The sequence below is a fragment of the Ichthyophthirius multifiliis genome (assembly GCF_000220395.1).
Source record: "Ichthyophthirius multifiliis unplaced genomic scaffold scaff_1120509250279, whole genome shotgun sequence".
In the NCBI taxonomy this organism is placed as follows: Eukaryota; Ciliophora; class Oligohymenophorea; order Hymenostomatida; genus Ichthyophthirius; species Ichthyophthirius multifiliis.
In genome coordinates, this window is record NW_004086912.1 from 13,114 (window position 1) to 38,821 (window position 25,708).

At 16.8% G+C, this 25,708-nt stretch overlaps 6 protein-coding genes and 1 non-coding gene across 7 annotated transcripts, besides 48 other annotated features; 6 read left to right on the forward strand and 1 right to left on the reverse strand. All coding sequences in view use genetic code 6, as the record gives it.

Annotated features, from left to right (window-relative positions):
- The first annotated feature begins 150 nt into the window (after nt 1-150).
- Nucleotides 151-176: a microsatellite.
- Nucleotides 177-635: 459 nt separating this feature from the next.
- Nucleotides 636-735: a microsatellite.
- Nucleotides 666-716: a microsatellite.
- Nucleotides 678-736: a microsatellite.
- Nucleotides 715-770: a microsatellite.
- Nucleotides 717-774: a microsatellite.
- Nucleotides 775-1,116: 342 nt separating this feature from the next.
- Nucleotides 1,117-1,159: a microsatellite.
- An 807-nt stretch (nt 1,160-1,966) lies between these two features.
- Nucleotides 1,967-2,014: a microsatellite.
- Nucleotides 1,969-2,011: a microsatellite.
- An 833-nt stretch (nt 2,015-2,847) lies between the features above and the next one.
- Nucleotides 2,848-4,207, forward strand: IMG5_061440 (hypothetical protein; the record flags this gene model as incomplete). The annotated part of the gene is made up of 3 exons (XM_004037037.1): nt 2,848-3,458; nt 3,632-3,988; nt 4,038-4,207. The coding sequence occupies exons 1-3, from the start codon at nt 3,221-3,223 to the stop codon at nt 4,205-4,207; spliced, it is 765 nt and encodes a 254-aa protein (XP_004037085.1). The 5' UTR covers nt 2,848-3,220.
- Nucleotides 3,129-3,164: a microsatellite.
- Nucleotides 3,528-3,588: a microsatellite.
- Nucleotides 3,681-3,776: a microsatellite.
- A 112-nt stretch (nt 4,208-4,319) lies between the features above and the next one.
- Nucleotides 4,320-4,401, reverse strand: IMG5_061450. Its single transcript has one exon. It is a non-coding gene; the product is annotated as a tRNA-Ser (tRNA).
- Nucleotides 4,402-5,009: 608 nt separating this feature from the next.
- Nucleotides 5,010-5,066: a microsatellite.
- Nucleotides 5,013-5,069: a microsatellite.
- Nucleotides 5,026-5,069: a microsatellite.
- Nucleotides 5,070-6,263: 1,194 nt separating this feature from the next.
- Nucleotides 6,264-6,340: a microsatellite.
- Nucleotides 6,305-6,346: a microsatellite.
- Nucleotides 6,307-6,363: a microsatellite.
- An 878-nt stretch (nt 6,364-7,241) lies between these two features.
- Nucleotides 7,242-7,289: a microsatellite.
- A 197-nt stretch (nt 7,290-7,486) lies between these two features.
- Nucleotides 7,487-7,523: a microsatellite.
- Nucleotides 7,524-7,748: 225 nt separating this feature from the next.
- Nucleotides 7,749-7,777: a microsatellite.
- A 1,278-nt stretch (nt 7,778-9,055) lies between these two features.
- Nucleotides 9,056-9,086: a microsatellite.
- Nucleotides 9,087-9,114: 28 nt separating this feature from the next.
- Nucleotides 9,115-9,163: a microsatellite.
- Nucleotides 9,164-11,043: 1,880 nt separating this feature from the next.
- Nucleotides 11,044-11,087: a microsatellite.
- Nucleotides 11,088-11,270: 183 nt separating this feature from the next.
- Nucleotides 11,271-11,325: a microsatellite.
- Nucleotides 11,326-12,794: 1,469 nt separating this feature from the next.
- Nucleotides 12,795-12,852: a microsatellite.
- A 1,052-nt stretch (nt 12,853-13,904) lies between these two features.
- Nucleotides 13,905-13,946: a microsatellite.
- Nucleotides 13,947-13,997: 51 nt separating this feature from the next.
- On the forward strand, nt 13,998-15,208 carry IMG5_061460 (hypothetical protein; the record flags this gene model as incomplete). The annotated part of the gene is made up of 1 exon (XM_004037038.1): nt 13,998-15,208. One exon carries the CDS (start codon nt 13,998-14,000, stop codon nt 15,174-15,176), a length of 1,179 nt encoding a protein of 392 aa, XP_004037086.1. The 3' UTR covers nt 15,177-15,208.
- Nucleotides 15,209-15,307: 99 nt separating this feature from the next.
- Nucleotides 15,308-15,432: a microsatellite.
- Nucleotides 15,314-15,406: a microsatellite.
- Nucleotides 15,314-15,412: a microsatellite.
- Nucleotides 15,388-15,432: a microsatellite.
- A 129-nt stretch (nt 15,433-15,561) lies between these two features.
- IMG5_061470 (pre-mRNA splicing factor, putative) lies at nt 15,562-16,380 on the forward strand (the record flags this gene model as incomplete). Its single annotated transcript, XM_004037039.1, has 1 exon — nt 15,562-16,380. One exon carries the CDS (start codon nt 15,562-15,564, stop codon nt 16,378-16,380), a length of 819 nt encoding a protein of 272 aa, XP_004037087.1.
- Nucleotides 16,381-16,384: 4 nt separating this feature from the next.
- Nucleotides 16,385-16,431: a microsatellite.
- Nucleotides 16,401-16,438: a microsatellite.
- A 23-nt stretch (nt 16,439-16,461) lies between these two features.
- Nucleotides 16,462-16,536: a microsatellite.
- A 230-nt stretch (nt 16,537-16,766) lies between these two features.
- Nucleotides 16,767-16,814: a microsatellite.
- Nucleotides 16,812-16,838: a microsatellite.
- On the forward strand, nt 16,838-18,821 carry IMG5_061480 (polyadenylate-binding protein 2, putative; the record flags this gene model as incomplete). The annotated part of the gene is made up of 1 exon (XM_004037040.1): nt 16,838-18,821. The coding sequence occupies one exon, from the start codon at nt 16,838-16,840 to the stop codon at nt 18,755-18,757; it is 1,920 nt and encodes a 639-aa protein (XP_004037088.1). The 3' UTR covers nt 18,758-18,821.
- A 709-nt stretch (nt 18,822-19,530) lies between these two features.
- On the forward strand, nt 19,531-20,400 carry IMG5_061490 (tgf beta-inducible nuclear protein 1, putative; the record flags this gene model as incomplete). The annotated part of the gene is made up of 1 exon (XM_004037041.1): nt 19,531-20,400. The coding sequence occupies one exon, from the start codon at nt 19,531-19,533 to the stop codon at nt 20,308-20,310; it is 780 nt and encodes a 259-aa protein (XP_004037089.1). The 3' UTR covers nt 20,311-20,400.
- Nucleotides 19,534-19,576: a microsatellite.
- A 41-nt stretch (nt 20,401-20,441) lies between the features above and the next one.
- Nucleotides 20,442-20,485: a microsatellite.
- Nucleotides 20,442-20,510: a microsatellite.
- Nucleotides 20,453-20,496: a microsatellite.
- Nucleotides 20,478-20,511: a microsatellite.
- Nucleotides 20,512-20,986: 475 nt separating this feature from the next.
- Nucleotides 20,987-21,060: a microsatellite.
- Nucleotides 21,061-23,463: 2,403 nt separating this feature from the next.
- Nucleotides 23,464-23,521: a microsatellite.
- Nucleotides 23,464-23,526: a microsatellite.
- A 128-nt stretch (nt 23,527-23,654) lies between these two features.
- Nucleotides 23,655-23,706: a microsatellite.
- Nucleotides 23,707-23,818: 112 nt separating this feature from the next.
- Nucleotides 23,819-23,859: a microsatellite.
- Nucleotides 23,860-23,869: 10 nt separating this feature from the next.
- Nucleotides 23,870-23,903: a microsatellite.
- Nucleotides 23,904-23,955: 52 nt separating this feature from the next.
- On the forward strand, nt 23,956-25,311 carry IMG5_061500 (protein kinase domain protein). The gene is made up of 2 exons (XM_004037042.1): nt 23,956-24,198; nt 24,261-25,311. Exons 1-2 carry the CDS (start codon nt 24,099-24,101, stop codon nt 25,013-25,015), a joined length of 855 nt encoding a protein of 284 aa, XP_004037090.1. The 5' UTR covers nt 23,956-24,098; the 3' UTR covers nt 25,016-25,311.
- A 37-nt stretch (nt 25,312-25,348) lies between these two features.
- Nucleotides 25,349-25,404: a microsatellite.
- The last annotated feature ends 304 nt before the right edge of the window (nt 25,405-25,708 follow it).

Below are 25,708 nucleotides of genomic sequence, written 5' to 3' on the forward strand. Positions count from 1 at the left end.
TAAAAATTATAATTTTCTTTGAACGGGAATTTTTTATGCATAGTAGATTATTATACTTTTTTATTTTAATGATAATTTACTATAAAAATATAAAAGATGACATAAGATATAGATTATAATAATCATTTATTTTTACTTGAATTAAAATAAATAAATGATATAAATGATATAAATGAAATTCAAAAATCAGGTTTTTATTTAAAAAAAAATTAAGAATTACAATATATATTTTATAAAAAAAAATTATTAGAAATTTACTAAATTAAAGAAATAAAAGATAGATTAAATAATTAAAAAATTAAAGATTTTTCAATTTATGAATCTGATGAAAATACTAATTCTTTGTAAAAGAATATATTATATTTTTTTAAAAATAAATAAAATAAATTTTTTATAGGAACGTAATTATTCTTTTGTAAGAAGGCGAAATAATTAGCATAAATTTATGTATTAATTGTACAAATAAATTCAAAAAAAGCCTTGCTAAAGAAATAATGGATATATTATCTACTCTATTAATTTCTTTGGGATTCTTAATTATGTTTATATGTGGAAGAACCTTAATGGTTAATATTGATAATGAATAAGATGAAGAATGATTTTTTATAATTTATAAAAAAATATCTATAAAATTAAATATAAATAAAAAAATTGATAAATATGTAATTAATAAAAAATAAAATATAATATATTAATATATAATTAAATAAATATATATATCTATATATTAAAATATTTTTTTATATAAATATATCTTTATATAAAAATATTTTAAATATATTTTTATTATTTTAATTTTTATTTAATTATACCTTTTTTATACAATTTTCTATTTATTTAAAAAAAACTAAAAATAATTGCATTTTTTTCTTAATTAAATAAATTATAAAACTTTTAAAATAATATAATAAAAATCTGTTAAAATTCCTAATTATAATCATATAAATAAATGAATTAATATACTAATTGTAATCAATAATTAGCAAAAATATATTATAAAGTATAAATAAAACCTCTAGGTGATTTTAATTCTTTGGATGGAACTTCTTTTGAAGGTCCAGAAGATAAAAAAACATTGACAAAATCTCTATCTCCTCTTAAATCATAGAGTTAAAGTAAAAATAAAATAAAATGCATATAAAAATATAAAAAAGCATATTTTAATTGTGAAAAGACATTATTGACTAAAACAATAAGTAATCTAAGTATAACATCGATAAAGAAAGCAAAAGACTCCTTTATAAATTTTGATCAATATAAAAACAATTAAATAAATTAGCATTCATAAATAATAAAAAAAGTATCTAAGTTTTAAAAAGAAAGTAATAATATGTTAATTTCAAGTGATAATAACCTCAAAACATATTCAAGATACATAGAATAAAGTTTATAAACATTACCTAAAGATCTTGATTTTTTAAAATAATCAAGTTATTATTAATAAATATAGGAAAATAAAAAAAGTTCACATTAATATATTAATAAAGAATAATAAGAAAAATATATAAAAAAACTTTATTCTACTAGTTAAGGTAAAAAGGAATAATTGGCCGAATTTACAAATAATAAAGAAATGAATGAATGTACTTTTTTTCCAAAAACAAATAATATATAAAATGGAAAAAATTATGGATATTATCAAAATAATGAAGTTTTTTTCTAATTATAGTGTCAGTTCAAATAATATGTAGAATATAAAAATGATTAAGTAATAAAATTAATATATTATTTTTTAATATTTAAAATTTAATTATATAAAAATAAAATAAGTTAAAATAATAACAAAAAGAAAAAGAAAATAGTAAAATATAAACATAACCGAAAATATTAGAAAAATCGAAAAAAATAATAGTATAAAAAACGAAAAATATACCACAAATTCCTTTAGTATACTAAAGATTATATAATTAAAAAAAAGAAAATTAAGAAAATTAAAATTAATCTAATTATTATAAAAGTAAAAAAAAAATATAAATATATATATAAATATATAAATATATATATAAATATAAATTTTTATTCATTTATATTTTTATATTATTTTTTTTTATATAGAAAATAATAATTCAGTGTAATTATATATTTAACAAAAAGCCTAAGAAATTACATTTAATCCAAAAATAAACAAGAGATCCAAATCTTTATAAAGATCATAAACAATTTAATAGATTCTATATATAGATGCTTAAAGAAGATTAAAAATATAAACCGAAAATTCTAAAAAATAGCGTTCTTTATCAATGGAATCTAATTATAACAGATAATCTACTTAAACTATAAATGCACTAATAAATAAATTACACAAAGAACTTTAAATCATATTAAAAGAATTACATATAGAAGAATATTAATAAAATATATAATTATAAAATTTATTTGAAATTCTATAATTAATGGGATTTATAGGATAAAAAGCATAATTAACAAACTAGGAAAAAAATTTAACTTTTTAAATGTGGAAAATACTTGAAGGGCCTAAATTAGGTAATATATAGGTTCAAAATATAATTCGATTTTTAGAAATTGTACTTAAATTAGAAAACATTTCTGAAAATAAATAAAAAATATTCATTAAAAGGCATATGGATTCTGATTTTAGATTATAAAAAGATAATTTTTAATAAAATAATGAAAATTTTAATGATAATATATATTAAATTGAAAATATTATAAAAAATGAAAATATTTTAAAAGAAAAAATTCTTCTTTTATTGAAAATTCTTAAAAAAAGTAGTTTTTCTCCAAAATAAGAATAATATGATCTTAATTTTACTTTTAAAAATTCATAATCTTTATAAAATAATTTAATTAAGGATCATTGTTTTGTTTGGGAACCTGAACATGATTAAAAAATATAAATTTAGAATTAATTTAATGCATTTTATATAAATAGATTAGCTTATGAGTAATTAAAACATATAAAAACCTTACCTATTGATGATTAATAACATTAAAAAAGCTCACAAGTAGCCCATACAGAATATTTAGCTACTAAACATAGAGAAAAAGTACTTTATAAAGCACTAAAATTACTCCAAACTTAACAAATAAGTGTAAAAATTGCAGAAAGTGGACGTATATCTCATTAATAATTATTGCTATTAGAAAGGATGACACAAGAATATGAAAAAAAGAAAAGCAAATTCAAAAAGAAGAAGAAAATTTAAAGAAATGCACTTTCAAACCTTAATAAAGTGAAAAAATAGTAAATAAAGATAGTATGACAGAAATACAAAAAGCATTAAAAAAAAGCGAAGAATTATATAAAAAAGGAGAATCAAGAAGATGGAAAAAAGACAGAAATAGAGATGAAATTGAATATTCTTAAGTATATGATGAATGCACATTTCAACCTGATATTTATAAAAGAAAATAAAATAATTAAAAATAATAGGTTTTTATAAAAAATACGGAAAAAAGTATAAATAGAATTAGATAGGCTTATAAAGAAAAGGAAAGTTTAAATTAAATAAAAAAAAAGGATATACAAGATGTGACTCTACATCTAATTTAAAAAAAAGTTAATTAAATAACTCTAATCAGAAACAAATTAAAAATAATTCTTAATAGAAATAAAATAATAATAATAGTTAAATTATTAATAAAAATGAAAATAAAAAATTACCAATAGAATTGGTTAGTTTTATTAATAATATAATTGAAAATAAAAAGGAAGAAATTAATAAAAAATAATAATAAGAAAATGAATAATCTATTAATTAAAAAATATAAAATAATAATAATAATAATAATAATAATAATAATAATAATAATAAATATAATATTTACTAAAATGATATAAATAATTAATATAATATTGATAATAATCAAAATAAAATTAATATATTTAATAACTCATCATAAAATATTGACAAAATTCCTCTACTTTTTGTAGATGTTAATCTTGGATAAGGAAAAACAGAAAGAATCATAGTCTATGAAGGAGATAAATCTGAAGATCTATCAAATAAATTTGCCTAAGCACACAGTAATTTTATTTGTTTTTTTATTTTCTAAAATATATAAAATATAATTAGATTTAGATTTAAATACAAAGCTTAAATTCAAAGAATTATTAGATACTTAAATAGCAGGATTATTAAGTAGAATTGATGAAGAAGAAGCTTTATCTTCTGAAAGTGATTAATAATTTTGTAATTATTAGAATATATAACTAAATAAAAGATAACTTATAAACAAATACTGACTTAAACAAAAAAATTGATTAAAAAAAAAATTCAATTTCTTTTTATTTTTAATAACAAAATTATTTATTAAAAATTAAAAATTAAAAAAAAAAAAATATTTAAAAAAAAAAACGTCAGCTGCAGGATTTGAACCTGCGCGGGTAGAACCCACTAGATTTCAAGTCTAACTCCTTAACCACTCGGACAAACTGACATTTTATATTATAATTAAGCTAGCAAAATTACTAAAGCATTAAATATTAATATTAATAAATTTAATGTTTGTTTAATACAATTTTAATATAATTTATAAATTTTATGAATTATTTAATATTTTATTATCTTAGTTTATTTAAATAAAGTAATTTTTTAAGTTTTTATTTAAAAAAAAAAAAAAATTAATATATTATTATTTTATTATTTAATAATATACTTTTTATTATCTTAATTACAATAAATGAAAAATAAAATTAATCTTTTTTTTTTAATATTAATAAAGGAATAAATATTATTTATAAAATAAATTTGTTTTTAATAAATATAAAATAATATAAAATTTAAAAAATTAATTTAAATAGTATTAATTTATTATTAAATAATTTAAAATTTTTAAATATTTAGTTATTTAGAATGATTAAAGTGAAATTTTTTTACTTAGATATATAAGTTTTTATATTTTTAATATATATGTTTCAATTAGTAAAAATAATTTCAATCATATTATTTTTAAATATGACATACATTTAAATTTAATACCATATAATACATCAAATTTTCAACAAAAAAATCTATATAAGTAGTAAATAAAATATGAATATTTTTTAAATAAATATAAAATTATATATAAATAAATAAATATATATATATAATATATATATATATGTAATTATTTAAATTTTTTTTTTTATCTTTTAAAAAATAAGATATTTAATATTAAAGTTATTTATAATTTATAATATATTTACTTTTAAATTTTTCTATTTTATATAATTTTAAATTAATTAATATTTTTATTTATAAGTATTTTTTAAAATAGGTATTTTTTTTACATCTCCCTTATAATTATAATTAGAATTTTTTTATTTTTATAAAAATAAATAATTTATGAAATAGAAATATTATATAGAGATTATACATGGTTGTATAATTAAATACTTCTAGAAAGTCTGAATAGGCATAAAATATATATATTCTCTTTATTATATAGTAATAACTATGATAACTGTGGAATATTGGATTATTACGCCTATTTATTAAATTGAATATCTTTTTAAGTTTATTTCAATGTTTTTTACTTGAAAATTTTCGTCCTATAGTCATAATTCAATAAAATTATTTCTTAATAATTTGAATATACAATAATAAGATTATATATTAAATTATTCATAATAATATGTGATAATGAAATTTTAATTAAGGTCTAAAATATTTAATATAAAATTATATATATTATTGTTATACAGTAAAAAAAATTTATTTTTAGTATTTTATTTAATAAAAATAAAATTTAAATTGAATATATAAAATAGTAACTAAAACTTTAAACATTTAATCAAAATACCTTAAACATAAAAACTTTAATAATAAACAATATCGCTTAGATAGTGAAAAAATGTCTTATTTCTTCATAGGAGCATATTTATAATTAACATGATTCTTCTATATATTATTTAATAGAAGAAAATGTTTAAATAGTAATAGAAAATTAAATAACTTCAATTAATTTTAAAATATAAATAAATTATGTTTGCTAGAAGTTTCATTTACTACTGGAATAAAAAAAAAACTGTAACTAAAAAAGTAATTGATTTTTGTAACTTTAAATAATATTTATTTTATTTAGTATTAAATTTTAAATATTCTATATAATTCGAAATTACAAAGCGCTTTATATTTATTTTTGAAAGTTAGAAGAAAAAATAAATATTTAGAAATAGTTTTGATAAAGAATTAATAATATTAGATTTAGATAATAATTATATTTTTAAGATTATTGGAATTTAATATGTTTATTTTTCAAATTAATAATAAAATTTAGAAAAAAAATAAAAATATAGGAGTTATTTTAATTATTTAAAAAAAAAAAGTTTAATGAGATTAAAAGAGATATTTATGATATTAAAAAAAATATAAATAAAATTAAAAAAAATATTAATAAATAAATAACAAAAAAATAATCAAATAATAATCTTTTTGATAATAAAATTTAAGTAAAAATTAATGAAATAAATCATTTAATTTAATAAAATTATAATTCAAAAATATAAAATGAAAAATATTAAGATTTTTAAATTAATTTGTTTTAAATTTAAATCGATAATTAATTTTTAACAAAAGTGTTTTAGAAAAATAAAAGAATATAATATATAAGATTTATCAATAATTTATTTTAAAAATCGAAATTAGCATTAATAAATAGACAAGAAAAAATTAGAACAAAATAAAATTAGAATTCTCAGGTCCATTGAAATCTTACAATAACTAATTAAATATAACCTAATTTATAATTTTATTAAAACACTGATTTAATATTATTTATATTTATGAATGTAGGGATAATAGTTTTGAATATAAAAAAAATATATAGAATTTAAAGATTATAATATTTCAGTATATAAATAACTAAATAGTGATATAATAATATCTCAAATAAGTAATATAGAAATCATAAAAAATACAATAGAAGAATAAAAAAAATACTATTTTTTTCAAAAATTTAAATAAAGACTAGTTAATTTTAAAATAGTAAAATTATAAATAATTAGTGTAAAAAAGAAAAAAAAAATAATTATTTTTTATTATAAATAAAATTATATAAAAATAAATGTAAAATTTAAATTTCTAATATATTTAAAAATCATTTATAAATGGCCAAATTTCGTATAAGAAATTAAATTCTAATATTATCCAAAAGGAGAATATTAAAATTATTAATAATAATAAAATGTAAAATAGTTGGATAATAAGCTAATTTGAGAAATAAACAAAATTTTAAAAAAGCTATAGAATAAAAATTCGTCATTAAATTAAATTTTATAAATAATATTGCCATTAAAATAATTATACTATTTTTCTTAAATAACTATGACTTTTTTTAAATAAATTTTTAAATAAAAACAATAAATTATTTTGGACGCTATTAATTAAATATAATATAATAAAAAGATAAATAATTTATACAAATATTTATAACGAGCAGTTAATTTTTAATAAAAATATTTATTTTTATGTAAAATTTTTTTGTTTAATTATTTTTTAAAAAAAAAAAATTATAAAAATTTTAATAATAATTAAAAATTATTTTTTAAATAAATATACATTTTTTATATATATATATATATAAATTATTATTTTTTTTTTGGTTACTTTAGTTATTATTTTCATATGATAAATTATTTTATTAACCTTTTAAATTGTTATTTTGTGTATTTAATATTAAGTATGTTATTTATTTAATAAAATATATTCAAATTTTTTTAATTTAAAAATAAAATTCTTTTATTAAATCATATTTCTTTAAATAAAAATTAATATAATAATTAAAATCAAATATATAAATATAAAAAACTAAAAAAAAAAACTAAAAAAAATAGATGAGGACTAAAGATTCTATATTAATTAAAAAAAATAAGAAATAAAAGAATAATTTCTATAATACATAATGTAATCTAGGCTAATCTAGAAAGAATACAATTTCAATTATTTTAATAGAAATTATTTTATCATTTGCATTTGTAGGTTTTAATTTATACATAATTGCCTCGAATTATTAATTCATATAAGCAATTACAATATCATTTGTAAAACATATAATAAATTTTTTTATTTATATATTATTAAAATTTAAATACAACAATAAAAAAATATAAAGGTATTAATACATTTTGCATATTTGATTTTTTAAGCAACTGTTATATACTTTCATAAAATAGAATTTTTCAAAGTACAAATAATAATGTATGCAAAAAAAATAAAAATATAAGTCTAATTTATTTTAAAAATAAAATAAAAAGAGATTTAATATTGAATGTTTCAATTTTAACATCTGTTATTTTCTAAACTGTATTTTTTAATGATTAAAATAGGGACTTCTTGTTACTAATACCATTGATTTTAATTTTAATTTTAGATGCTTTATTTATTATAAAATCCTTTATTTTTCATTTAGGTATATATAAAATGGCTTTTAATTAAAACAATAAAATTTCAACAGGTAATTTATTTATTTATTTTTTATTATTTTATTCTATTAATAAAGCTGCATAATCATAAAAATCTTTCAACTAGAATCTTTAATATATATTGACTCCTGATGATTAATCAGATAATTTTGAATAAGTTTAAAGCGATTAATCTGATATTATTATTTAAAATGTAATTTTTACATAATTTTAAATTTTATTTATTTCTGTTTTTTTTTGTAAAAAAAAAGAAATTTATAAAATAAAGTGATATTAATGATTTATAAAATAATGATGATAAATATGATATGTATTTTAAAATGAAAAATTCTAATGTGTGATTATATATGATTGTATATTATTTTGTGTTTATTTTATTAAAAATTATATAAAAATAAATATAAATTAAAAAAAAATTTAAAAAATGTATTAAATATATATAAAAGCTTATATTTTATTATAAAATATAGTAATTAAATAATTATGAAAAAAAAAAAAAAAAAAATTATTTATTTCTTATAAAGAAAATTATTTTATTTAAAAATATTTTAATATATTAAAAAAATATTAAATTTTAATTTTATTTTTTTTATATAAATAAATTTTTGATCATAATTTTTATTTTTAATACATTTTTATTAGAAATAATATATAGTTTTAATAACACTTAATTTTTTAATATAAAACCATAATTTATCATATACATAATTTATAATATTTTCCTTAGTACCTAATGAATATTAAATTCTTTAAATTAATTCATCATATCTTTAAATTAATTCATCATATCTTTAATTTCGAATATAGCTTTATACAGAGTTCTCTTTTTACAAAAATCTTATTATTTATTAAAACATCGTTTGGATTTTCAATTTTGAGAATGAATTCTACGAATTCTTTTATTAAATATAGTTATTAGATTTTATAGAAGTTAATTTGACCGAAGATAGTACTTTTTGTTAGTAAGATTTTTTTCCTTTCCTATACTACTATTGAATTAAATATAAGCCCAGAAATTCTTCTTTTCATTATTATATGATAAGAAAATAAAAGCCTTAGAGTTAGGGAAGAGTTAAGAGGTCAAAGTTTATAAAGTATATTCAATTTCTTATTTTTCGGTTTATTCTTTGTATTCTTATATTTCTATGATAATTAATTATCTTAAGTTAAAATTACCACGTTACTTACCCCCTTTTTATAAATGAGTAACATAGAATGTTGCTTGATTAATTAATTTAATTTATTTATTTTTGAAGTTTTAATATTTTTTTATATCATTCATTATGTACATACTATTTTTATTTCAGGAAAATTTATAAATTAAAAAGCTAATTAAGGTTAATTGTAAATAAAGATATTAGTTTTATGAAGTATTTCTTCGGTAAGATTAGATAAGTGTCGGAAATTTATAATTAAAGTTGTTTTAATTAATTTTTAAAGAATAATTATTTGTTTTTAAAATATTTTTTTAATTAAATGAAAGTCATAGTTATATATTAATATTAAAATAATATTATTTTCTATCATTGAAGAATATATTTAAATATTTATTTAATTTGTTTATATTATAATTAATTAAAAAATAATAAATTACTAATACTTTTAATTATATTATTTATAATTTATTAAATTATTATTATTTTATTTAGATTTTAATATCTATAAATTAATGTATGCTCCTTATTAATTGATAATTTATAAGAAACATGGTTTTCAAAAATATATAATTATAGAAGTAGTTCAATGATTAACATATTATAATAATAATTATACTTATATTTATTTATATAAATCATATAATTTAAAAAAATTAAGAAATTAAATTTTTAATGTTCCCTAAATAAAAATAAAATTTATAATTTTAATAAAAATTGTAAAAATTATATTTTCCTAGTAACTAATTATTGATTCTTAACTCTTTAAAAATTATAATTAACTTAAATCGTAAAATTTGTAATATATTTATAAATAAATATGCCTTGAAAAATATATTAATATCTTAATTACTGTTATTATGCTTAAAAAAGTAATAAGTCTAATAAATGATTATTGATAAAACAAATGAAAATACATAACAAAAAAATTAGAATATATATATGTAAAGTTATAAAGTTTAATGAATATATTTTTTTTATTTATTATTTACTTTTTTAAAATTCTATTTTTTATAAAATTATTTTTAATTTTTTTTTTTATAAATCATATAACTCTTTTTATTATTCTATTTATATTTTTATAAGTATAGTTAATTTCACTTACACATATTTATTTGGAATATTAATTGTGTAGTTTAAATATAAGTATTTACTTTTGATTCTTATACTTATATTTTTTAGTGGGTTTTTATAAGTTTAATATATTTTACAATTATAAAATAATATTTATGAAATCGCTAGCTAGATTAATAACTTAACTATTATGTTTTAAAAGACTAATTTTAATTTAGCCTTTAATTTACTTAAATTTAAAATAAATATCAATTTGAAAGTTAATAATAATCTTAAAATGTAATAAAAAAATTTAATACTTACATATTATTTATAAATAAAAAACAAATAAATAAAAATTTATAATATAGTATTTTATAAATTGAAGATTAAAATCAAAATTAAGTATATATTTAATTAAAGTAAATAAACAAAGTATATTATTTATGAAAAGATTTTATCAATTCAAAAAAATAAATATAGTATTATTTAAAAAAAAATATCATATTATTAATATGTTAAGTTCGAATTATTATAAAAAATATTTTTTTATTATTAAAGAAAAATTGCATATATGCTAATATTTAAAATTTTTATTATTTATTTAAATAATAAATTTTAAATAAATATAAAAATACATTTCAATAAAAAATATACATTAAAATTAGAACATAAATTTAAAATAAACAATATTCTAAAATAAATAATATATATGTTTTATAAACATAAAAATAATTATTTTTATAAAATTTATTAAACAAAAATATTTAGCCAAATATAAAATAAAAAGTACATAAAATTTCCCAACAAAATATTACACTCATCTAAATATGTTCTAAATTAGTTAAAAAGCAGAACCTTTGATTTAAGAAAACTGCATAAATCAAACTTTTAATAAGCAATCAAAATATTATTTTTACCCGAAAATTTCCTATATATGCCCTAAGAAAATAAAACTTTTAAATATGGAAAATAAATTTCTAAGTACTAGAATGACCCAATGGAAAACTAGGATTATCAACCTATTATTAATTTCGATTTCCAGAATTATATAAAATATTAACAACTAAAAAATATCTAGACGTATTGTCAGTACCAGCAAATTTTTTGAATCAAACAGAGAAAAGCCATTGGTATACTTTATTAAATGCAAGGGCTATAGAAAATTAATGTTTTGTAATTGCAAAAGCATAATTAGAAAAGGAAAATTTTTGGATATAGCTTAGTTGTGGACTCTTAGGGGGGGAGAGGGGGCAGATATCTTATTGATATAGGCAATGAAAATTCGGGAAATGGGTATGTTGAAATTAATTTAGAGAGGAATTTCGGGTGATTATATATAAGGAGTGATATTTATAAATTAATGGCGAATAAATAATAAATTTATATTTTTTATTTATATTTAAAAAAAATAATTAATTATATATATTTATATTAATAAAACAATATAGTTTTATAAACATTTTATTTTTATTAATATTTAATAATAAACTATAATTTAATTGACAATAAGAATTTGTAAACTTATAATTTATATTTTACAAAAAAATAAATATTAATAAATTATATATCATTCATTATTTTAGTCAATATAATTTTATAAAGCTATATCGCATATTTTGACTAATTATTTATTAGATTCAATAAATTATATCATATCATTAATATTAAATAATTATTAATCAATTAAAATTCCAGTAATCTTCTAATTATAATTTTAAAAATTCTATATTTTTTATTTAATTTCATTTTAATTGTAAATATTAAGAATTTATCCAATTTCATTAGAAATTTAATCTAGTTTAGAAATTTTATAGAAAATAATTTATCCAAGTATATATATTTTTTATAATTCATAAATTTTTATAAATAAGTCTTTATTTTTTATCAAATAATCTGTTAATTAATCTATTTATAGCAATTTATTTACATAATTTAATTCTATAAATTATTCAAACTTATTTTATTGAATATTTTATTTTAAAGGTTAAACGATTAACTATTAATAAGGTCTAACATTTTCCCTTTTAGTCTATTTTTGAATATTTATTTATTAATTTAAATTCTATTCATATAATAAACTTTAATTTTGTAAATTTGAAAATTATTAAAAATTTTAATTCAAAGTTTAAAAATTTTAATTTTAATTTAGATTTAAATATGAACACTAATTTTAATATTTGATTTTAAAAATGTTAGTTTTAAATATTTTAATACTAATTTTAAAAATCATTATTTTATTAAAATATATTAGTTTATAAATTATTATTTTAAAAAGGCTAAAAAATATTATTTTCTTATTATTAAACCTCTATTTATTAATTATTTTAAGTATTATTAAATAATTAATCTATAATATCTATTTTTTAGTCTTAAGGAGTTTATTTATAAAAATCTAAAGTTTTTTTATCTAATTCATATTTTTTTTTTATTTTTTAGAATTCTAATAAACCTTATTAATTCATTAAAATTGTTATTTTGGGATATTCAAAAATTTAATTTATTATTGTTTTATTTTTTTTATTTGTGCAAAATTATAAAAAGCAAATTCCCTAATCTTCTGTTTCAAAATAAAGGTGTGCAGATTAAGTTTTTAAATAAAGCTTATCATTATCTGAATTTTCAATATTTTTTTCTGTATAAATTATAATATTTTTAAATTCTGTAAATTCTTATATATTTTATTCTATCCAATTTTTAAATTTTTATTCTGTTATATTAATTTTTATTCCTTAACAAAATAAATTCTTTTCAGAAATATATTCCTATTATGTTTCTTCTTGTGTAAAATATTATATACATTAGTTTTTTCTTATAATATTTTTATAAATTTATTTATATTTTCTTAAGTTTACTTTTCATTTTTGGTTTCTTCCTAAAAACTTATTTAGGCTTAAAAATTTTTATATTCATTATTATATGTGATTAAAATACAATGTTTTTATAATTAAAATATATTTGTCATTAATTAGTTTAATTATTATTCCAATTCTTCCTTTTTTATTTTATAGTTTTCTTCTTTTATTTATTATGGGTATATTTTTTTTAATTAAATAGTTGTAATTATTTAGCTTATTTATAAGAATTTTTCTATTTTTATATTCATTTTTTATAATTTTTATAAATACTTTATTATATATTATTTTTTATTTATACAATTAATATTAAAATAGCTTAGTAAGTATCTTTATTATAATAATATAGTATCTTATATATTAATTTAAATATTTATATTAATATGTATTTGGTTTTAATAAAATATATTTAATAATAGACTATAATAATAATTTAGAATTATATATTTTATAAATATTATTATATAGAAAGATAAAAAAAAACATAAATAAATAAAAATATAAAAAAATTAAAATTAATTTTTTCTATAAAAAAATATAATATATTTATTAATTAAAAAAAAAAAAATGGATACATCCATTTTGCAACATAAAATCGAAGAACTAGAACTTTCCGAAGCTTTATTAAAGGACTTAACAATACCACCTATCAAAAATAAAACCGAAAAGCAAATAATCACAAAAGAATACGAGATCCAAAAGCGTTTAAAACGGAGTAAAGAAGTAATCTAATCCCAAGAAAAAAATCTTGAAATATTTTCCGAAAATCCTACCTCATAAATATTCCTTGTCCATTTTGGTACAGGCAATGAATCTGATGATTTCCAAATCCGCAAAATATTCGCTTAAAAACCTTTAAAAATTATTCTTTTTCCCGGTTTAAGTTACGCATATATCCGATTTGAGAACAAAGAATAATGCGAGGAGGAATTATTAAAAAAGACACATAAAATAATTAATAATTAAGGAACATTTTATATTGAAATTCCCGAAATTAAAAAAATCTTCATCTTTTTATTCACTACATTGTCAACTGAATAAATCCTAAATAATAAACCTAATGAAATCCCCAATTCTCTTAAATATATTGAAATTCCAGGAATTTTTTATTTTCCCAATTTTATCACTGAAGAATAAGAAAATTACATTATTCAATAAATAGATGAAAAACCCTGGATTAAACTATCTAAAAGACAAGTTCAGCATTATGGCTATGAATTTATATACGGATAAAATACAATAAATAAGGAAAAAAAAACAAATCCAATTCCTGATTTTTTATCAAATATGGTTCAACAATTAAATGAGTATATAAAAAATAAATAAAAACCATTAGACTAGCTTACTATAAATGATTATAAGCCAGGAAATGGTATTTCCTCTCATGTTGATGCTCATAGTCCTTTCGAGGAGTGTATTGTTGTAGTCTCATTAGTTTCAGGGGTTGTGATTACTTTCAAGAGTTACAAAAATGAAGAAAAAAGCTTGTTTTTGGAAAATAGGTCATTACTTATAATGAGTGGGGAGGGAAGATATGCTTGGACTCATTGTATATCAAGTAGAAAAGTAGATAGAGTTTAAGATGAAGTAATTTTTAGGAAAAGGAGAGTATCGCTGACTTTTAGAACTATTAGGTTTGAAAAATGTTAATGTTAGTTTAAGTTTTTTTGCGAAGATTAAGGATATGATCCAGTTGCTATGAAAAAAGATAATCCACTTTTACAATAGTTTTTGAAAGAAAATTGAATTTATATGATGGGTTTTTTTAATTCTCTTATATTGTCTATAATTAATTATTTTATTAAAAAAAAAAAAATTATTCTTAAAAAATTTTTAAAAAATCTTAACACTTTTTAAAATTAAATTTTCAACTTAAATATATTTATATATATTTATATTTATATTTATTTTTAAAAAAATATATATATATTTATTAATTTTTATTTAAGAATATATATATTTATATTTATATTTATATATTTTTTTTATATATTTTATTTATTGTAAAAATATAATTTTTATTCAACTATTTTTTATTATTAATTATATATTAATAAATAAATTATATATATATTTTCTAATCACAAATAAATATATTACTATAAATAAATATTTATTTATTTTTAAAAAAATGTCAAATAAAACTGAATAAACAGCCAATTCAATTCGTGGTTAAAATCCATAATCTTTAATCGAAGCTGTAATTCGTTAAAAAATATACTAAAATCGTTATTGGAAGGAATCTCTTACTGGATTAACTGCTGAATCAATAATAGATGAGGCAATTAAATTACAATATATAGCTGGAACATATGGTGGGAGTAGAAAGCCTAGTAAATTTTTAATGCTTTCTTTGAAATTATTATAAATATCTCCAAGTAAGGAAATAGTAATTGAGTATATTAGATAAGAAGAGTATAAATATTTAACAGCTTTAGGTTGTTTTCATTTAAGATTGGTTGGTTAGCCCGAACATGTTTATAATTATTTAGAACCTTTATATTAAGATTATAGAAAATTGAGGTTTAGGAATTTGAATGGGAGCTTTTGTATTTTTTACATGGATGAGTTTGTCGAAAGTTTAATTAATTAGGAAGTTTATATAGATACTTTATTACCTCATATTATCAAAAGACATATTTTAGAAGAAACCGGAAAAATATAGCCTAGAGTAAGTCCTTTAGAAGAACTTTTGGAAAAAGAAGTTGGTGAAGAATAAGAAAATATGAATATTTAAGAAGATTAAGATGTGAAAAAAGAAAAAAAAGAAAAGAAAAAAAGTAAAGATTGGAGGAAAATTATACACGGGAAAAAACATAATAAGAGAAATAATAATAATAGTAGATCTAGATCTAAATCTTAAGAAAATAAAAATAAAAAAGAACCGGCTAAAGATTCTATTGAATATTGGAATTAAATTAGGGCTGACTTAAATTTAGATTTAATGTGAGAAATTATTTTTATCATTTTTGTTTATATTATTATTTATTTATATTATTATGTGTTTAACAATTATGTGATTTTTTTTAAACTTTTTTTTTTTTAAAAAAAATATTTATTTTTTTTGCTTTTTTTATTCTTTAAAAATTAATTTTTATATTTTTTTTTAATTAAAAGATAGACATATATAATAAATAATATTAAATAAAAAAAAAAGAGGAAATATAAATTTAAAAAAAATATATAATAACACCAAAAAAAAGATAAAATTAATTTAAAATTAAGGAAATACAAATATATATATTTATCCTTCTAAATAAAGATTTAAATAAAAAAGCAAGAAAACAATAAAACTATAAAAAATAAAAATAAAAATATAAAAGATTTATTTTTTTTAAAAAAAAAAAAAAAAAAAAAAAAAAAAAAAACAAAAAAAAAAAAAAATAAGAAATAAGAAATAAGAAATAATGCAAGCTACAGTAAACCAAACAACATTATACATAACTAATTTATAGGACGGAGTAACCTAAGAATACGTATACAAAGAGTTCAAAAAGCACGGTTAAATTAAATCTTTAAAATTTTTCCCTAAAACAAAATCCGCTTATGTTGAATACTAAATGGCCTAAGATGCATAAGATGCCAAAAGACACTTAAACTACATTCCTATATTAGATAAAGAAATAAACATTTAATTTTACTCAGATCCCAGCCAAAGAAAAAACATTAAAGTACACAACTTATTTATAAAAAATGTACCTGAAGAATTAGACTAGAAGCATTTACATTAATTCTTGACAACTTTTGGTGAAGTATTTTCTTTGTAACTGAAGAAAAATGACGAAGGTAAAAATCTTGGTTACGGTTATGTATAATTCGAAAACGCAGAAGCTAGAGATAGAGTATTAGAATAATAAGATAAAGACTTAGGAAAACTTAAAGTAGGAAAATTTGAAATTATATTAGAAAAATTCAGCAAATTTTAATAAAGAGAACACCACAATACTACTATTCACTTAAGATAATTCTTTAGCACAGAAGTATAAGAATCAGAAGAATAAATAAAAAAATAAGAAATCGAATCTAATTTATAAGCTTTGACCTCTTAACTCTTCCCTAACTCTAAGGCTTCTATTTTCGTATCATATAATAGTGAAAAGAAGAATTTCTGGGCTTAAATTTCATTTGAAGATAGTACAGGAAAGGAAGAATCTTCCATACACTTAAAACTTGAGAAATTAAAAGAATAATTATTACCTTAATACCCTACTTTAGATATTATTGTCAAATAAGAAATCTAATAAAAGGAACTTTCTGAAAAGAACTTAATTTGTTTAGGCTTAAAGGAAAATATAAACGAATAAGATTTCTAATAATGGATAAAAGACAATATTAAAGACGCTAAATTAATCAGAGTATTAGTTTTCAAAAAAAGGACTCCCTAAAACGAAAACTAAAACAACGAAAATAGCAAGAAAGTATATAATGAAAATACTCAAATCGCTCATGTGCACTTCTAAACTGAATAAAATGGTGTCGATTTCTTGAAATTCTGTGCTGATAAGACAAATAAAGTCATTATCGATTAAATCTTCGAAACTCCCAAAATCACACTTTTATTAGATTAATAAAGTAAAAAGGAATTCGAAAAAACTAAAAAAGCCTATGAATAGGATAAAAAATAATTAGAAGAATCCAAAAAACATATTCCCGATTAAAAAGTTTAAGTCGCAAACTAACCTATGGGAATAGCTTAGTTTAACAGCCCTCTTTTCTTCATGAATTAGTTAAATTAAGCTATGCAAAAGAATTTACTTATGTCATAATAATAACCTTAGTAATCATTAAATCCTAACTTCGGAAGACCTGGACCTATTCCTGATAATAAACACGTTTAAAAACCTTAAGGTGTACCTTAAGCTAAATAAAATTAACCCGCAAGATAATAATAATAATAGTAATAACAATAGGGTACTTTTATAAATAAATTCGAATTATTCTTGTAGTAATCTACAGGAAATAAATAATAATAAGTAGAAGAATTGTCTGACTATTTATTAAAAAACAAAGAAGAATTCGCCAAAATTGAAGATGAATAAAAAAGAACTATCCTCGGTTAAATTATCTTCCATAAAATCCAAAAATTAAGCTTAATTAAAGAATAAGTAGGAATTGTTCTCAAGATTGAAAATGCAAATGATGTATAATAAAGAATAGAACTATTCTAAAAAGAAAACTCTAAAATTACTGGTATGTTAATAGATAAGGATGTGTTTGAAATCAAAGATATGCTTGAATTTGTTGAATTTAACTAAGAGCTTATTGAAAGATGTGATGAAGCTATTTAATTAATTTAAAATTCCTAAGATCAGTAAACAGGTTAATGATTTTATATTGATTTGCTTTTCTTTATTTTTTAAATATATTTTTTTTTAAATATGGATTAAAAAAAAAAATAATAAAAATATTATTTAAAAAAAAATGTTTAATTTTTTTTTTTTTTTTTAAATATTAACGAATGCTTTTGATTTTATTTTGACTATGTATCTCTTTTTTATATTAATTTCTTTTAAGTTTTATTTTAATCTCGCTCTTTAAAAAAAATATATAATTTATAGATATGTGTATATTTAAAAACATATTATTTCTTTTATATATAAAAATTATAAATAAATTATTTATTTTAAATATAAAAATTATTATAATTCTTTTAATAATAATTACATATTTAAATTTTTCTGATGAAAAATAAATGTATATTTATATTGTTATTATAATTCAATTCTTGAATTAATAAATAATAAACTATTTTTTTAATGTTGAATCTGTATATATATTAAAATTTTAAAAATTCAATTATTTATATTTTAAAATATTTAAAGCTTTTCTTTTTATCTATAATTAACAATAATATCTATTTATATATTCTATATGACCAAAAATTAAAAACAGAATTATATTATGTTTTTATAAAAAATAAATAATAAATATTTACACAATATCAAAAAAACGCATTTTATTTATTTAAAAAAATAATTCATTTTTTCTTTAACAAAAATATAAAAAAACAAAATATACATATTAAAAAAAAAGAAAAGTAAAAAACCTAATTTAATAGAACCAAAATTAAAAAAATAAATAATAAAAATTAAAAAGAAAAATGCCATAAAATGAGTATATGGAGCTCCATAAAAAGCGTTATGGAGAACGACTAGACGCAGCTGAAAAGCGCCGAAAGAAAGAATCAAGAGGGCATCACGAAATATCTCGCAAAGCATAAACTCTAAAAGGTTTGAAGGCTAAAATATTCAATAAAGAAAGATTTAAAGAGAAAATAAGAATGAAAAAATTAATAAAAGCTCATGAAGAAAAAGACGTAGAAGTAAAAGCTGATTAAGTAAAAGAAGGAGCCGTCCCTGCATATTTATTAGACAGAGAAAAAACTGAAAATACTAAAGTATTATCGAATATGATAAAATAAAAAAGAAAGGAAAAAGCCGGAAAATGGCAAGTTCCTTTATAAAAAGTTAAAGCATTAACCGAAGCAGAAATGTTCTAAGTAATGAAATCTGGAAAAAGAAAAAAACTAGCCTGGAAACGAAAAATAAATAAAGTTACATTTGTAGGTGATAACTTTACAAGAAAAGCACCTAAATATGAAAGATATATTAGACCAACTGGTCTTAGGTTTAAAAAAGCTAATGTTACTCACCCAGAACTTAAAACTACTGTCCCTTTGGAAATTTTGGGAGTTAAAAAAAATCCTTAGAGTAATCTTTATACTAATTTAGGAGTTATTACAAAAGGAACTATTCTTGAAATTAATGTTTCAGAACTTGGGCTTGTTACTTAAACAGGCAAAGTTATTTGGTCTAAATATGCTTAGGTTATGAATAATCCGGAAAATGATGGATGTATTAATGCTGTTTTATTAGTTTGAAAGTATTTTTTTTATATATCTGTTTTGTTTATTTTTTTAAAAAAAATTAATAATTAAATATGTTTATGAATTTATCATTTTAATATTTTGTTATTTTTTTTAATTATAAAATTGTTTTGCTATTTTTACCCTTTTTTTATAATTGTTTTTTTTATTTATATTTTTGTTTTTTTTTTATATATTTTTATTTATATATATTTAATACATTTTATTCTTTATATATATTATTATATAATAATATGTAAATATATTTATTTTATATATTTATAAATTTTTTATTTAATTATAATTCTATAAATAAAATAAAAAATTAATAAGAATAATAAAAAACTAAAAAAAACCAAAATACAACAAAAAAAAAATAATAATAAACAAAGAAATGCAATAATAAGAAAAATAAAAATAATCTCCTAAAACACCTGATTAGAATCAAAATTCATGTTAAAAATAAGAAAATACTCCCGAATATTAAATAATCGAAAATTTTAATAGAAAAAACAAAAATTCTCTTGTAAATACTCCCGAAATAATCAAACCAAAAGATCATAAAGCAAAGAAAATTGAATAATATAATTAAGAAACTCCTGAAATAATAAAATAAAAAAACATTATGGATATCGAATTTTCAAGTCCAGATAATGAAAAATAAGATTAAATTAATTATTAAGAAATAAATAAATGCAATTAATAATAAGATGAATACAAATATAATTAATAAGAAGATGAATACAAATATAAATAATAAGAAGAAAAAAATTACTATTAATAGGAAGAACAGAAGTAATAATATTTTTAAAAAGAAGTAAAAAAAATAGAAAAATATGTCATAAATGAAGATTTTAGTAATACAAATAACGATATCTCTATTTATGAAAATAAAGTAAATTAAAGTTATTCTTTAAAAAATGAAGAGAATATTTCACATTAGATTATTGATATTTAAAATATTAATGGAATTAAATAAAAAAAAAATATTGAGAAATTAGAACAATATTAATAAGATAACTTATAATAAAAAAATACGAAATAAAAGCCTGAAAAATATTTAATTTTTCTTATTTATTAATTATTAAGCATATTTTCATTTTTTTATTTAATTTAAGAAAATAAAAATGAAATATTTTTAATTTTTATTTGGATAGATTTCATTTCAAGATTTTTTTTGGTTTAGAAAAAACTAAAAAAAACGTTTTTTTTACACTTAATTTTCTCTATTTTAGTTACTTTTTTTAAAGAAAAATAATTTCATTTGATTTTTTTAATTAGAAAATTGATTTTTTTATATGATTTTATTCATTTTTTTCCGAAAATAAGTCTATTTTTTGATCTTATAATTTAACTTTATCCATTTATAATTCTTTCTTTTCCCTTTTTTTATTATTCGTTTGAAAATTTTTACCTTTAGAATATTTTCTGGATTATTTTTGGGCCTTTTTTAGTTATTAAAAGTAAAGAAATTCTCAAAAAAATTAATTTTTTGGAATAAAAAGATATTTTTACTAAAATTTTATAAAATATAATACTACATATAGATGATTATTTTACCTAAAATAAATAAAAATTAGAAAAAATATAAAAAATTAACTTAATAATTTACTTTTTTACTTTTTTGTAAATATTGTTGACTTATTTTCTATGGGAAAGTGATAAAAAACCATATTTTATGATTAGTTAATGTCTTTTACTCATGATTAAATCTAAAATTATAAAAAAAGGAGAAATTTTTGAAGAAAGAAATATTTTTTTTTTAATTTTTTATTTTTTTTATCCATAAATTCTCCCAAATAAAATCTTCTTAATATTTTTTATTAGCTTAAATGGCTTTTTGGGTCATAAAATTCTAATAATTTAACATTTCTTTTATGTTTTGAACGATTTTATGATTTTTTTATTCATTTTTCTCTTATTATCTGCTAATTAAATAATCTTTTTGGAAAGATTTTCTCATTTTTTATTTATTAAAGTCTTTTCGTTTGCCTTAATATTAACTCAAAGTGACCTCTTATTAATTGAAATGGAATTTAACGAATAAATTTAGAACATTTAAAGATTCTGGTGGCAATTTAAGCTCGTATATTTACAAAATGCAGTAACTATTTTCATCATAACGAAAGAAATTTGCCAAAAAACATCCCTTTATGAGCATGATATATTGGATAATATTGAATTGATAATGATTCTTTTAATTTTATTGACAAAACTAGTAATTGTAAATTATAAAATAGGGAAATTAGTAATAGTAATAGGTTTTTTAATAAGTTTATATTAATAAAATTTAGACATATGTAGAATATTATGCATATATATAGGATTTGGCATAAAAAGGGAGATTTTGGATGTTTTTGAAAGAGGATTTTTTTAATTTTTATTTTTTATAGGAATTTATTTTTTAAGTTAATTTTTTTTTTTTTAAGAAAAAGATATTTTTCTAAATGAAAATTTTTAATGGATAATTTCGTGTTTTATTTTGGCTAATTTTCTTATTTATTTTAGAAATTTAAAAAAAGAAGAAATATGGATTTTGGTGAAATAAAAAATTTATTAAGAAAAAAATTAATTTCTATTTGTTGAAAAATATTGCTCTTTTTGTGGAAAATTCATTCATATTTATATCAAATAAATTGCTTTTTTTATTATTTATGTGTATTTTGGATACTTTAAATTATATTTTTTCAATAATTTTAGCCTTTTTTTAATTAATGGATATGTTATATTGGATATTTTATATGAATTTTTTGTTTTTGAAGAATTTTTTTAAATTAAACTGAAAATAAATGAGATTTTTAGGAATAAAATTGGAAAAAAAGATATTAATTTAGATGAATCTTTTGAGTTTTGTAAAGAGATTTGTAGAATTGACGATACATTTAAAATCAGGAATATTGAAAGGAGAAAAAATTTAGAAACTATATATAAATAAAAATAAGTAGTTTGCTATTAGGATATTTTAGAAATAATCGCTAAAGAAAAAATTCTATTGAACAATGAAGATTTGAATATTTAAGGATATTTTTAAAAAGTATTTTTTTTTATTTTTTTTATAATTATTTTTTTATTTATAGAAAATATTATTTTTAAGTTGGTTAAATTATTCATAAAAAATATATGCTAAAAAAGAAAAATATGGAAATTGATGAACATAAATAATTTAAAATATGTATATACATATATATATACATATATATATATACCATATTATATAAATATATATTATATTTGAATATAATATTCATTTTTTACTACTAGTTCTTTTTATATAATCATTTTTCTATTTTAAATTTATTTTAATTTAAAATATTAAAATAGTACGAAATTTTAGATATATTTAAAGAATATAATTTATTAAATTTATATTATTAATAAAATATTATTTATTAATGAAAAATTTATAATTATCTTGTATTATTAAAAAAAAATCCCATATTAAGAAAATATAAAAATATTTTAATATATTAATATATATAGAAAAAAAAAAAATGATCTACTGAATTAAGCTTTTATTATTAATATTAATAAAAAAAATAAAATTAAAAAAATAAATATAATTAATTTCAATCGCAAAAAAAAATAATATAAAAAAATATAAAAAAAAAAAAAGTTGTATAAATATATATTAAAAAAACATATGAACTAAAGATAAAAAACCCAACAAAACAAAAATTCAATCCGCTAAAAGTTAAAAAACACATTATTTGTAGGAGTAGATAAAAAAATAAATCCTGAAGAAAACACTTTGGATATTCCTAAATTCCCAAAATAACCATAATGCTCTTTAAAAGAATATAATAATGATATCAACCTATAATAATAATAATAAACACATATTAAAAAAATTTAAACTGAAGAATGTATTAAAAATGAAACATACTAAAATTCAAACTAATAATTGTTTTTTTTATAAAAAAAAAAATTCTATATATATAAATTAAAAAATAAAATAAAATAAAAAGAGATTAGTCACCATCAAAAAACCCAAAAATAAATTCCACTTTAGATGATTTTAACGAAAAATACATTCTTGAAAAAACACTAGGGTAGGGATGTCATGCAATTGTAAAAACATGCAAAAATAAATTATCTGGCAAAACATTTGCCGTAAAAATAATCCGAAATGGCGACATAGAGATAATATCTGCTATAATCCGTTCATTTAAAATACTCAAAAGTCTTAATCATAAAAGCATTATTAAACCATATGAACTATTTATAAATTAAGAAACAGAAAAAATATTTTATGTTATGGAATATTGCTAATATTCACCATTAAGTCACTTACTTTAGCATAAAAAAATTCCCCAAAATAAACAAAAAAGTATCATAAGGAGTATTTTTAAAACACTCTCCTATTTGCATTAGGAAGGAATTTCTCATAGGGACTTAAAGCCTGATAATATTCTAGTAAATGAAGGTGATTTCGAATAAATAAAATTTATTGACTTCGAAGTATCTAAAAAATTTAAATAAATCTCTTTTAAAAATTTTAAATAAGTCCCCATAGTACAAGAAATGTGGACCCGCACAGGTACTTTAGACTATTAAGCCCCTGAAATATTCATTTCCGCCGGATACTCAGAATCTGTGGATGTATGGTCGTTAGGAGTAGTTTGTTATGAAATATTTTTGGGGACTTTACCATTTAGAAGTGAGTATGTATCAGATACTATAGAATTAATTACTTCTGGAAATCTAGATGAGGAGAAAATGAAATATTTAGATATAACAAGAAAAGATTTATTAAAAAGGATTTTAAAAAAGAACCCAAAAGATAGACTTAATGCAGTAGAAGTATTAATACATCCATATTTTTTAGAAAATGGAGACCTAGTTTAAAGGGAAGAGAAAATAAAACTTTTTAGTAGTTAATTTTGTAGGAATTTTCAAACTAACGGTGAAAACGGAGTTATAGTTTCAAGTTAATTTATTGGTAAAAAGAAAAAATATTATAAATAAAAAACTTCTGTTTAAGAAACGGAAAAAGAAGAATACAAAAAATATAGTAGAATAATAAGAATAGAAGATTTCAAAAAAGAAATGTTAGAAAAAAATAATATTTAGTAATAAAAAAATATACATATAACATAAAAAAATAATATAAATATTGTCTCGAAAATAAGAATAAAATTAATGTAATAAAGAATAAATGAAAAAAACTAAGAATAAATTAATGAAAAAGAAGAAAATTTATTAAACTAAAAAATAATAGAAAATCGAGCTAAAAGATTATCAGAAGATTTCACGTCTTCTTGCATTATATAAAAAAAATGAAATAAATATAAATAAAAATAATAATTAAAACTTGTAAAACATCAATAATATTAATATAATAAATAATAATTAATAGACAAATAAAAATATTAACAATGAAAAACTAAAAAATCTATTTTAAGCATTAAACAAG